Source organism: Rhinatrema bivittatum, chromosome 11, assembly GCF_901001135.1.
Source record: "Rhinatrema bivittatum chromosome 11, aRhiBiv1.1, whole genome shotgun sequence".
In the NCBI taxonomy this organism is placed as follows: domain Eukaryota; kingdom Metazoa; phylum Chordata; class Amphibia; order Gymnophiona; family Rhinatrematidae; genus Rhinatrema; species Rhinatrema bivittatum.
This window is the reverse complement of record NC_042625.1, coordinates 92125589-92138920: the sequence shown is the minus strand read 5'-3', so window position 1 is coordinate 92138920 and position 13332 is coordinate 92125589. Positions and strand designations below refer to the sequence as shown.

The 13332-nt window shown below is 44.2% G+C and overlaps 1 protein-coding gene across 1 annotated transcript; it reads right to left on the bottom strand.

Annotated features, from left to right (window-relative positions):
• Positions 1 to 333: 333 nt before the first annotated feature.
• POU3F1 (POU class 3 homeobox 1) lies at positions 334 to 2598 on the bottom strand. Its single transcript, XM_029571804.1, has one exon. It carries the CDS (start codon positions 2571 to 2573, stop codon positions 1443 to 1445), a length of 1131 nt encoding a protein of 376 aa, XP_029427664.1. The 5' UTR covers positions 2574 to 2598; the 3' UTR covers positions 334 to 1442.
• Positions 2599 to 13332: the final 10734 nt, after the last annotated feature.

The following is a 13332-nucleotide window of genomic DNA, read 5'->3' as shown; positions in this document are numbered from 1 at the left end:
GTAAAATTTATAAGGAAATAATATTAAAATATTCTCTTCAAATTAGTTAGTGTACAAAATTGTCTGGAATGAAAAAAACAAAACAAGGACAAATTTTATAACCAAATACATATGCTTACATATTTACAGAAGTATTTGTGTAAAAAGCTGTCAAACCTTTAGAAAGTTCGGGTCTTCGCTTTATTTGCAGAAACATTCAGAGGCTATGGGGGATGCCTGGAGTTTTAAAAGAAGCAACGCTGGAAAGGTGATATTTCTCTGTTTTGTTGTACAGCGTTGTGTACAAGGATTGACAGCGCTCGGGCTATTACAGGCTAAGGGCATTTCTAAAACTTTCCAGGCTATTTTTTCATCTGATATTACAAATGCAATGGGGCCCGCTTACTGGACAAGTGAAGCCTAATTAGAGGGGATAATATATAAATTGATTTATATTAAAACAAAACGCAATGGACTTTTTTCTTTTCCTCCCCAGCCAGTGGAATAAAAAGCAGAGTGCGGTGTAAATCTGGTGCAGGCTTTCCCCCCCACCGATCCCAGAATTTAAACTGTTTGGAAATCGAGTGCAAAACCTCATTCGCAGTAGCACTATTTTTGTAGGCTTTGCTGTAAGGAAGGAGAAAAACAAAGCAAGGTAACACATACGTTTTTACGACTTGTCTTATCATGCATTTTGCTGAAGCAGCTGCCAATGAAACAGCTTGCATTTTAACCTTTTCGGTTCTGACATCCTCCTCGCTTCTCCAAGGGTGGAAATTGTCTCCATCCCGCAGCAAACTATCCGACAGCAAAATAAAATTAAAGTAAATTTAAAAAAAAAAAAAAAGTTTCATGAAAAAAAAAATAAATTATATAATTTAATCCCCTTTGGCTAGCTATTCATTGTTTTTATAAAAGAGAGATCATCTCAACTTCATTTTAGCGTGTCAAATAAATACAACGTTTCAAAAAACAAACAAAAGTGATTTAAATCGACTGTTGAATAAATAAGATACGATTCCATCCACCGGCTGTAAGTCTTTGTGAAAGTGATGCTGTCCCCTTTATCCGTATATGTTTATATTTTTTTTTCCTGTAAACGTCGAAATTAGCAATCTACATTGAAAAAAAAAAAGTTCCTAAATTTTTAGCCCATCCCTTTATGATTAACCGTAAATTGATTCGTATTAATAAAGTAATTTTCTTTCTGTTCCATTTGTTTTACCTTACAACAATGTCCGTCTGTGGAGTTTGGAGGTACGGAAAGAGTAAAGCAGGTGAGAAAACTGGAGAGCTACCGAGGTCTTCTTCCAAGGGGGAGCCGTGGGGGGTGAGACAGGGGCTCCTGCAATCATCCTTGCGCTCCTCGCGCGTATTTTCTTTTGTAAAATCCCAAGTACTTTCTTCTTGTTGTTGTTATTGTTGTTGTTTGAATTCTGTCAAATACTTGCCTTGTAAATGAGTCATTGCACGGGGGTCTGTAGCGTGTGGTGCAGGGGCGGGGTGTCGGCGTGTGAATATACATCCTCCATGGGGGGATGGGGGACCCCGGCGGGGGTCATCCTCTTTTCTTTCTGCCGCCGGTTGCAAAACCAAACCCTGACCACCTCCTTCTCCAGCTGCAGAGTGTCCGCCAGGCTCGTGATCTCGTGCGCCGAGGGCTTGGGGCACTTCAGGAAGTGGTTCTCCAGGGCCCCCTTCACGCCCACCTCGATGGAGGTCCGCTTCTTCCGCTTCCTGCCCTGCGCCGCGATCTTGTCCAGGTTGGTGGGGCTGCCCGTGGTGGAGTCGGTCTCCTCCAGCCACTTGTTGAGCAGCGGCTTCAGCTTGCACATGTTCTTGAAGCTGAGCTGCAGGGCCTCGAAGCGGCAGATGGTGGTCTGCGAGAAGACGTTGCCGTACAGCGTGCCCAGGGCCAAGCCCACGTCGGCCTGCGTGAAGCCCAGCTTGATGCGCCGCTGCTTGAACTGCTTGGCGAACTGCTCCAGGTCGTCGGAGCTGGGCGCGTCCTCGTCCGAGTGGTCCGGGTGGTGGCTCAGGAGCTGGGGGGGGGACTCGATCTGCGCCTCGTGCACCGCCTCCTCGTGCAGGGGGTCCCTCATGCCGTGGTGCAGGGAGGCAGCCTGGGGCCCCAGCATGCCGTTTAGATTCGTGTAGGCGGACTGGGAGTAGATCAGCGGCTGGTGGCCGTTGGAGGTAGGCGACATGGGGGCCAGGTGGTGGGCGCCGCTCTGCGCCCAGGCTCCCGGGTGGCTGTTCGGCGTCTGCTGGTGGACCAGGTGGGATCTGTGGTGGAAGCCGCCGGCCAGGTCCTCCCTGGCGCTGTGCACGCTGCCCTTGCCGTGCTCCGCCTGCCCCAGGTGGGGGGAGCCGCTGCTCCAGTCACTGTTCGTGGTGGCGGGCAGCCACTGGTGGTGGGTGAGGCTCATGGGGTGCCCTGTGTTGGTGGCCAGCCCTTGCAGGTACTCGTGGTGCATCATCTTTTGCACCTCCCGGTAGGTCGTGCCCTGATGCATCCTGTCCGAGTCCGGATGCATTAAGGGACTGGAAGGCAGCGCATTATTCCTGGGTAAATACTGAGCAGTTGTAGCCATGACTCCTACTTCTTAACTGATTGCACTACTGAGGTATCTGAGCTTTAGAGCCAGGGCTCAGCCCCGCGGAAGGCGGCAAGCCCCTCCAGTCCCGCCCCCTGCGCCCCGATTGGCCCTTTCGTTCCTAATTGACAAGGGAGCGCCGGGGCTCGGCTGAGGCTACGTTCCCTGGCCGGGGTCTCCCCGCCCCCCTGCAGCCCATTGGCCCGCGCATCTGAGCTGCTGGATCCGATTGGACAAGGGAAGCCGTTTGAGCGAGGAGCCCGCGTGTTTTTTTTTTTTGCCGGCTAGAGGCGGCTGATTGGCTGGTCATTTTTCATTCATGCTGTTTTGCGAATAACCACGTGGGGGAGTAAAGAGTGGGCTCTCTCTCTCTCTCTCTCTCTCTCTCTCTTTTTTTTTTTTTAATTATTCTTTCCCTGGGAAGCTGCTGCTGTTGCCGCTGCTCCCCCCTCTTTTGATAAGAGATAATCGGCCATCACCCTTGCTGGAGAGAATGTAGGAAAACTTTTGTTTTCTTTTTTTTACAGTGCTAAAACACCATGCGTGGGTCTATTTTGATATTTCTCCTATAGGAATTTTTGCAAGCATTATCTGCTTGTATAGTTTCTGCCTAACGCCATTATATAAACTCAGATCATTAAAATACACAAAATATGAGGGAAAAGGCAAAGGTCTGCGGCACAGATATGAAGTGACAGACTAGATTTTAGTTTGTTTTCCCCTTTTACCTTTATTATAAAAAAAAAAGCCTTCTTTTATTTTTAGGAAATTATTTTTTTTTTACTAAGTAAGGATTCCTACACTTTATTCTGTTCTGAGAGAACTACAGCCATAAAAGTTAACTAGCTGCTCTTACGTTCTTCCTTTGCATCCACAGGTAAGTAGGATTTTTTATTTACATATATATATATTTCTGTTTCTCTAAAATATCTGATCGAACTTGACCTCGCCAGGTTTCCTGCGGTGCTTTGGCAAATACCGAAAGGGTTTCGATTTGGGCGTCTGTGTAAAATATCCATTGCAATACCGGCATAGCTAATCTTATTAAAGTTATTCCAAGGGAAAAAAAATGTTATCTATATATATAAGTGATATCTAGCTGGGACTCATCGCCTTGTACATTAATAATGTGGTGAAACGGCAACAGAGGTCAGCAAACAAGTTGTACGTGATATTTGCTTATAAAAATGAAAGGGAAAAGAATAAATACAAGGTTATCGCTTGCTGACATCGATATATATGTAAAATATTGATATATATATATGTAAAATATTGATAAAACAAAATTCTACCTTTTGGTGCTTTTCACATACTCATTTAAAAACAGGTTGCTTTTGTTTTTGACTGGTTCTTAAACACTTTAAGATTTGTCCAGAAATGTGGTTCTGGTACGTTGTGAATTGACAGAATCGTGGATTACTTCCAGTTGCATTAAATCAATATATTGTAGAATCACATTCGTGGCTACGATACAGGTACTGGGATTTGGAGCTGGTGGCGAGAAAGAGGTCATCAGTATAAATAGGGAGCCCCCTTACTCTGCTCATCTCTGTTTAGATCAGTCAGATATCGTGATAAGATACCACAGAAGTTTACAATAAACTCCAAAATATACAAGAGGTCTCAGAGCATCTATACCAGGACCCATGGAAATACGCTTTTCTTAAAGACTCAATTACTGTGGGGCGGAAGCAGGAAAAAAAATAAATTCTATTTCTTTCAGTGATAAAAAAAATAAAAGTTGTCACATAATGAAAAGATTCCTGTAGTCTCAATTATTGCTTTTTCATGTTATCCTGGAAAATGCACTCAGCCCAAATCCATTTACTGCTAAATGGTCAGTGTGTGTCCTTCCAGACTGAAACCTCCCTTCAGCAGCACAGTGAGATTACAAAAATATTGACCAGACATGCAGAGAGAACCGGTTATTTGGACTCAAACTTGCAACCTTGCTCATTGGATATCTATCATTTTATGCCTTTCAAAGCCAATTAGTCTTGCATTTGTCCTGGTTTTTCTTTCTCCCCCCCTTCAGATTCGTCTGATTGTTTTTCCCTTCACGTTTTACCCTAACGGCAAATTACCAGCGCTATGAATTGCAAAGCAGCTGCCAGACAGAGGACAGCCAGGGAGCTTTAACTAACACAATCACGTCCCCTTCAGAGAAATTCAGGGCTTCTTCTCATTTTTACACCCCATTTTTTTCCAGCGCCGAGATGGCTCAGGATCGCCTCACATCCCGGGACCTGCCAGCCCCCCAAAAAAGGCTCAGCCATGGACGGGCTCAGAGATGCTGAGGATGCAACAGCCCCCTTCAAACATTTGGACGCAGATCTGGCTGCTGTAAGAGGTCATCTCTGGCCGTCCCTTGAAGAGACCTGGTGAGTTTGCTCTCCTCCCGTCCCGAACACCGTGCATCCAAATGAGCCTGATACCCGCGCAATACTTCTTATCCGGGCGGTGTCATTCCGGCTCGGAGACAATCCGGAGCTGGGAAAGAGGCTGCTTTCATCTCAGGTTGCACTTTGCTGAGTCCAGTCAAGCTGTATTTTAGTTTAAACCGTGCGGGGATTTCAGCATTGCTGATCGATTTATGACAAGCACAGGAGGATGTTTTATCATGGATGCAACTGATCGGGGTTTCTGGGCCACCTCGCTTTGTTTTATTTAGACAAGGGAAAGATCATTTTACCCGTTTGCCTTCTTTTCCATTCATGGCAGAATGGAAGCGTTCCTCTTTTTTGTAAGCGCTTACATCGGTTAAATCTGAAAATGTCTCAGAAACATAGCTGTTTTGCTTTTTGCAGCAAAGTTGCAAAACATCCGTAAACGGAGCCCAGCAGCCTGCAGTGAAATTCACGGTCAGATCTCCGGGTCTGGCAAATGCATTCACTGTCGCTAAGCTCTCTTTTGTGCAGGGCTTTTCCCGAGCAGATTCACCTGCAATTTAAAATACTTCTATCTTCCCACCACAATTGTATTTGCACGAGCAGCTCAGGAAAGGGGAAACTCGGGGCTCTTCCCTGCACCGAGCCTCGCACTGAAATAGCAAAATCTAAAGTCAGAGCTGCCTTGAGTCCAGTTGATGTCAGCACAGTCCAGTGAAATGTCCACACAGTTTAATGACTGATTTTTTTTTTTTTTTTTTGCCTTACAGTTATCCTAATTTGCCGAGATCAAAAGTACAGATCCAAGCAAAGGGAAACAGAGTAGATGTTGTGGTCTTAAGGGGGCAGACAGTAAAGTTGGTTAAAAGTGGCCAGATGCGGGCTTTGTAAGAATATGGCCTTGTCTGGGTGAGGGGCATTTTTGCCAGAATGCTAATGGTTGCCATGGAGAATGAATTAAAGGGATCACAGAGTCTACGCTGAATAGAGTTCAAGAAAGAAAGAAAGAAAAAGGCTTCTGTGTAACTTTAAACGTCTACAGCTTTCAGAAAGCGGTTCCAGTGAATGACACCATCCAAGCCAGGGGAAGCAGCAATGGTTTCTCACTCCTTCATGGGACCTGCCACCCTCCCTCCCCCAGCCCCAAATTTAAAAACAAAACCAGAGGCGACTTCTGTCTACCCAAAGCGGCAGAAGGTTACTAAACTCGGCCTTCCTCTTAAATCCCTTCTCCCTCCCAATCTGGTTTGTTTTTTTGAGGTGATCAGCTATTACTTTATAAACAAATCTAATCTCCCAGGACAGGATGAGAGGATTGGGCAGTGCACCCTTCTGCTTACCAGCATTCTTCACGGAAAGAATAACTTTTTTTTTTTTGGTAGATATTGTTGCTCTGATTATTATTGTCATTATTTTTGCAGAATGATCTTTCCTATAATTCCATCCTCTGTAGTTCCCAAGGAACCATAACTAGCGATGCTACATATTTTATTTTATTTTTTTTTTTTTTTATTGGTGCCAAGATGAAGCGGGTGCCTATGGGGGCGGCAGGGGGGGGGGGTGCAAGGGGAATGCCTGAGAATGTCACCTTTAGCTCCTGCAACCTTCAAACGCTCGGAGGCAGGAACAAATCCAGGTGTTGCTACAATCTCACTATTACACAACTAAGGACCCCAAGCTAAACGGAAAGATAAATAAACCGCCCTAAATAAAAAAAAAAAGAGAAAGAAATTGGAGGGTGGGAAGGGAACATTAAAATATTAATAATAGCATGCTTTTAGTAAGTGTAAAAATGGAAAATATTTATAGAAGAAAGTAAACCAATCCTACATGAATCCTGAATAGTAAAATCAGTGCCCAGAAATTCGCCTGCAAACGTATTTTTAGAAACCATTTGACTGTGCAGATCAAGTCCTGCGTCTGGTCATTTTAAAACCGTGTGAGGATATTTTTTAGCTGTGCACGAGCAACGTGCCAATATGTCTATTAAGTGAAGACAGGGTCTTAATCAGCAAAGTGCTCTCCCAAAATCCAGGCGAGGCCCGAGAGACAGGAGTTTGGGTATTTGCCCAGCAGAGTGATCCGGCTCGGTTTGGGCGACTACAGTTTAGGCGCTTCCCATTGTAGCCTGGCAGCTGATTTGGGGTGGGGGAGGGGCAGGCGTGCGTCCTTCTTGGTGCTGTCCTTGTGGTTGTTTCTGAGGTGTGGGAGAATTTCACAATGGCACAGAAATCCTTGTGGGCAAGTCGTGGCTGCTGAATCAGAGCAGGGTGGGGCAAAGGCAGCTGAGGGCGAGTGACTGGGGCGGGAAACCCTCACCGGTCCTGCCCAGGGGTTCCCTCCTGCAGGGGACGGAAAGCAGCAGGCCAGGGCCTGACGGTTTCTTGCTTCCATGGCTTCCCTCTGCTTCCAAATCTATTTTATTTCTTAAGGTTTTTTTTTTCTTTTCACCTTTGTGAAGGGAAAAGACAACAAAACCTGAACTATTATACCCTTTAAATAAAAATAAATAAAAAACGAAAGACCCCCCCCCCTCTCCTCCCCTCCCCTCCTGCTTTAATTCTCCGCTTGCTTGTGCTGTATTCCTGCTTTCCGAGTCTCAGTCCGGGGCCCGAATGCGGTCCCCATGAGGTTCAGCACAGCAGGACCTCCCCCTCCCCCCACCCCATTTTATTCCTCCTCATAATGGTGGGCGTGGCTACCCCAGCCAGAACGCTCAACATAAGGTTTCTTTCTTCTTTTTAAGGCTGATTTCTCCTCCATAAGGAAATACCCATGAAAGGGTAAAGGAGCGTCCGGATTCAGCTGCAGCACCTGAACTGAATGATCTAGAACACTTTCCCCAGCTGTAATCCGGGCCCGACAAAAGAGAGCGAGCGACCAGTGCAGGCAGCCTTTCCACATTTGCCAGGGAAAACAAAGCCCCGGCGGAAGCGCAGTAGCGGTGGAAAGGCCTGGCCTGCTCCTCTCCACCGGGGTGGGGAAGCTGTGGAAAAGTTCAGTCTAGGCCTGGGTGGGGACCCATCACCTATCACATCTGGATGTTTACTGTGTTCCTGTTGTTGTCTTTATTATTATTAATATTATTATTAAACACGTACACTGATCTGTCTATGTATTTATAATCTATAGAGAGCCACGTTTTCGGGTTGCTGAGCTGAGGAGCTGTGTCTGTGTGTGCAGGGGACTCCTGTCTGAGCTGCCCAAGCATCAGATCATATAACCAAGTTGAATGCACTTTTATGGACAATGCCAGCCCAGCACATTAACTCACCTAGATCCCAAGAATAATGCCAGACTCCCCTTTGAAGGGATGGCGTGCAAGGGGGAAACTTTGAACCCAGGCCGATGGCTGAGTAATTGCTGGGAGTAGTTGCTCGGGGGGGGTCCCTTTCCCCCTCCCCTCCCTTTCAGCCTTCTCTACAATGGCACAGCTGCGCATTCATTCAGCTAACTGCAGTCCCAGCAGTGGGAACAATTAAGCTTCCCCTCCCGCCCCACTTCTATGAAACTTCTCCCTCACCAGCTCCCCTCCCTCATCCCCCCAATCGTTGCTCCATCTGAAGAGATCTCAGAATAACATTTATTTAGGTGCTGGTGAACTCCAGCGTGGGAGACTTTTCCCTGGCAGATACTTAGGTATAGGTTATGACCTTGCGACACCTGTAAATCCAACGCAACATTTGTACAGCTGAGTGAGAAAGTGAAGCCCCTTCCAGCTTTTCTGTCACCAGAGAGGCAGCGGAACTCGATCACATGCAAAAAGAGGAAAAAAAAAATCCATTTGAGCACAAGCTGGCTGATATTCTGGAAAGTGAGCTAGCAGAGCGGTCAGTAGGAGATGCCCGGTCAAGCACTGCATTAAGCAGAAATACCCTTACCACATATTTATTTTGTTCAATTTAAATCTGATTCTTCTTTTACTAGTATGGTCCACAAATCCCCTATGATGTTTCATTTTAGGCTTAACCCAGGTTAAAACAAACTTAATCCTGTGAATGTAGGAGCCTTCCTGGTATTGAATTCGCGTCTGACTAGATGCATAGATAGGTCTCACCTGCTAAACATCTACAGAAAAATGAGGAGATGCCAGTTTAGCTTAGCAAATGGCCATTTTTAATACACTTTAAGCATTCTTCGACACTGTTAAATCGGATGCAAGCTTGAAGGGAGGCTGCAACTCGTAGGGACCTTTCCAATAATATTTAAGGAGGATTTTTAGTCAGGCATAAATGACTTTTGTTCAGACGGGATCGCTGTAACCTATTCTTCCAACTGAATGACAAACAAGCGCTCTTCGTTATTGATTTAAATATATTCTCTTTTGAGACAGAATATGTTAATTTGTAAAGTATACTTCTTGGCAAAGAGAGGCTTGGAGATGTGAAGGCAAATGAAAACGAAGTTATTTGTCACAAATATCAGATAACTAATTGCTTTTTCTGTCACAGTGACACCAGGGATAATTATTACAGTCAAAAAAGAGATTCATCTGATAACTTGCCAGGATTACTGGGGGTATTCATGGATTTCTTTTTATTTTCTTTTTATAAACCCACAGGGCGACAACGCTCCTCTTCAGAATGATGAATGGACTTTTATCTGTAGAGCACAATAATCATCGGAATAGTGCAATTAACACGGCACCAGTAGCGACTGTCCAGGACCTCCCTCGCCATCGGGAGGCCTTCAGCGCGTTTATTCTCTTCCTGCAAACACGTTTCCCATTTTTTGGTTGGTTGTTTTTAACAAGGCAAAATGACCGCAGTTCATTTTTTGGTTGGAGGCTTAATTTTTTTTTTTGTGAACATCTTCAAGGATAAATATGGGTTCTGCTTTCTCATCCTAATCCAAGAGTGTCTTACCAATTACAGGTAAAATTCTACATTTTAGGCCCAGGTAGTTCCCCTATATATTAAGAGAACAGAGACTTTCCAATCAACTGTTTCTATGACGACAATATACATTAATTGAATTTAGCAAAGAGGGCATATATTAGGGTTTTTCTTGCATTCTAAGTTTCTGCTAGGACTTCTCTAAGTTGTGTGCATATAAAAATCAGTAAAACATCATCAGGAAGAGGACACCATCTGCAGTTTGGGTCTGAAACTTGCTTGTAAATTGTGGTTCACGCTATCAGACTTTTTTTTTAAGAACCCAATTCTGTGACCAGCGAAAGGAAAAAAAAATCACCAAGATCGCGTTTCCCCGTTGATTTGTATTTTCTTACTGAGGTGTTTAAACGTTTAAAAAGTAATTCCTCTGTAACCACGCCCACTATTCTGCATCTTAGGAAAGCCACGCGCTGCTGTGGGATCCTTATCCGAATCTCCTGCCTGCTCACTCACAGAGGAGTGGATTCAGAAAAGGACGTCATAAGTATACATAAAGGTTACCCCACACACCCACATACCAGGGGCTGGGACTATTATATAAGGTGCAGACATCTTCTTGCAAACCAGTGTAAAAAAATGTAACAAATACAATACACATTTCAGCAACAAACAAGAGAGGAGACCTACGAATAAGACCCAAGGAAGGACACTGGCGCAGGGAAACGGAGCCGCCCAGTTAGTACTGCTGATGCAAGTTTGTCTCCTCATGCAGCTTTGTGTTTTTTTTTAGGTCAAGTCAGTTTTCCTTTCCTATGCCAACCTGAAGTTCTTGAAACTGGATCATGGATGGAGGAGCAGAACGACCACGAAGCGCAGACCTGAAAAACGCTCCTGCCCTGGCTCTCGCTACTCTCTTGTGCTTTTGAATAGTTCTCTGTACTCATTAGCACATTTTCTACTTTCTGCTTCAAAAGGGCAATCATCATTTTTTCCCCTCCCTCTCTCCTCAAAATAAAAAAGATCTAGCTGCTGCCTTCTTGGACAGTTGTGAAATCTCATTTTCATCCTGAAAATAATTATCAAACAATTCCATTGAAAACAAAACCTCCCAAACAGCCATTTAAAACAAACCATTACTAAGACGATTGACTTTATATGGTGTTCTGTACCGAATGCAACAAATTAATTTAGGAGAGAAAAAAAATCTCCCTAAGATGCTATGTCCTATAGCTGCTTCTTTATTTAAGATGAGCGTTTTGGGGGTGCAGTGGCTATTTTGAAAACACAACTGCATAGCACCGAATCCAATTATTTGATTTTATTATAGTTCAATTTTACGAATTCCAATTTTTGAGTTTACCTGCTTTCTAGAAAAGAGTTGTTTCTTCTGCTAAGCAAGTATCATATCAATATCTGAACAAAACAAATGATACCTCACAACTATTGAATTTTTGCCAAGTAAAACCTGTTAAAAGAAGTTGTTTGTAAATTAAAAAAGCTGTGTAATTATTTGCAACAAAATATGACTTATTTTAGTTATGGTTTTTTTTTCATTGTTGTTGCAGTGAACGATTTGCATAGGATATTATACAGCTTGGACTGAAAAGGATAAGTCTGTGTTAAATATTTATAAATACAACAGGCGATACAAAAATATAACCAACCACAGCCAGTTGGAATAAATTAAAGTAGAAAATGCATCCATAGATAACTATTTTCGTAAGAAAGCAATTAAATATTTTCTTCACACTACCTGTGTCTGCTGTGTCCTACTTCCGTCTTTTTTTTTTTTTTCTAAATCTGTATCATCTTTAAACCGATTTTGTGATTTTTTTAAAATAATATTTAAAAGATTAGAATCATTTATTATGCCAGCTGACTGTAGAGAATTTACCTGGGCCAAGAAAAGGGCATTTTAATATCGATCATTTCTTTGCTTTTGCAAATCATGACATTATTATTACAGCATTGCACCCACAGCAGCAGTGCTAGCTAGATTGTTGAAAATCCAGTTTGCATCTTTTCGGGCTCTGCCGCATCCTCTTGGTCTCAGCCATCCTCCCTCTCTCTCTCTCTCTCTCTCTCTCTCTCTCTTTTTAAGCTCTCTTTCCCTGAGTCTGCTCTTCAGTTGCTCACGCTATTCTCATGGTGCTCATCAAATACAATTAGGAAGGAAGACAAGGAGGGGGTGAGCCTTAATGATTTTGTTTTATTAATCTTAACTGGTAACTGCGTTATCCTCAAACGCTGCCAAAAGTGCTGATGCACGTGCACCTACACTGGGGGAGTTTCTGACTGCAAAAGGGTAAAAGTAAAGTACCCCCCCCCCCCCCAGCAGACACTCGGAACCAGCATGTAAACATCAAAGGGGGTTCTCCCTTCTGCTCCAGAACAGGTATTGCACACGATTTCTGCTGGGCGAGTGTCCTGACTGTTGGTTATTTTCCTGTCCAGACTTGGAAGAGTTGGGATAATGATACGGACATCCGTGGCTGCAAGCACCCGGACCACCAGCTCTCCCTTGCTTCCTCCGGTGCATGCGTCTGTCTAGGGCAGCGCCATGACATGGACTGGGTCCCTTGGTGGCACCTGTAAGTATCACATTTTTATCACTGTTAGGCGCACACAACCTTGTACATAAGGGCAGTGATCGGCGTGAAAGGGGATCATGAATGTATATAGCTAGTGGGGTTGCCATAAATGTGGTGATACGCCAAATTTCTTCCATTCTCCTTTCCATAGTTTTTAAGGCAGATATACATGAAGCTAACAACTTCGTATTGGCATGGAGGTTCCTTTGCTCGTCAGTACAGAGAGGATGAGTGGGAGATGGGAGTGGCTGGGGAAGGGGGCGCAGAGGGAAAAACTGTACCCAGGGGGGACTCCCTATAATTACTACCTTTTATCCTTTCTCTTCTGTGTGCATGGCGGTAGCGATGTGCATTCAGATGATCCAAAGGTGAAATATGCAGCAAATGACTATGTTTGCTTTGTTACAACTGAACTAAAACATCAACTCATCCAAAACTGTCCACATTTTGTTGATCACTCATTTCGGCAAATAGTACATGCTGTTTGCCAAAACGAATTGTCTGGGGGAAAAAAAAAAATCCACACAAAAGGAATTTCAGCTGCATTTGCAGACGAGGTGTTGCTCTTCCTTACGAATCCCCATACTGCCCTCCCAGTAGTACTGAGCCCCCAGAAGCTATTTGGTCAATTTGCAGGCCTCAAAATCAATGAAGAAAAATCCGAAGCCATCGACGTGATGGGTACACTCCACACATCTTGGCCCTCCCGGTTCCCATTACGCTGGGTGAGCTCTGCTCTAAAGTACTTAGGGATCAAAATCCCGCTTAATATCCCAGACCTCTACAGAGTAAACATACAGCCCTTATTAAAATATACAGGAATAACAATGAGTAGCTGGCGGGCCTTGCCCCTCTCCTTAACTGGACGTACTCAATTGTTTAAGATGACTATACTACCGAAATGGCTTTACTTTTTACAAATGGTGCCATTATGGCTTACTAA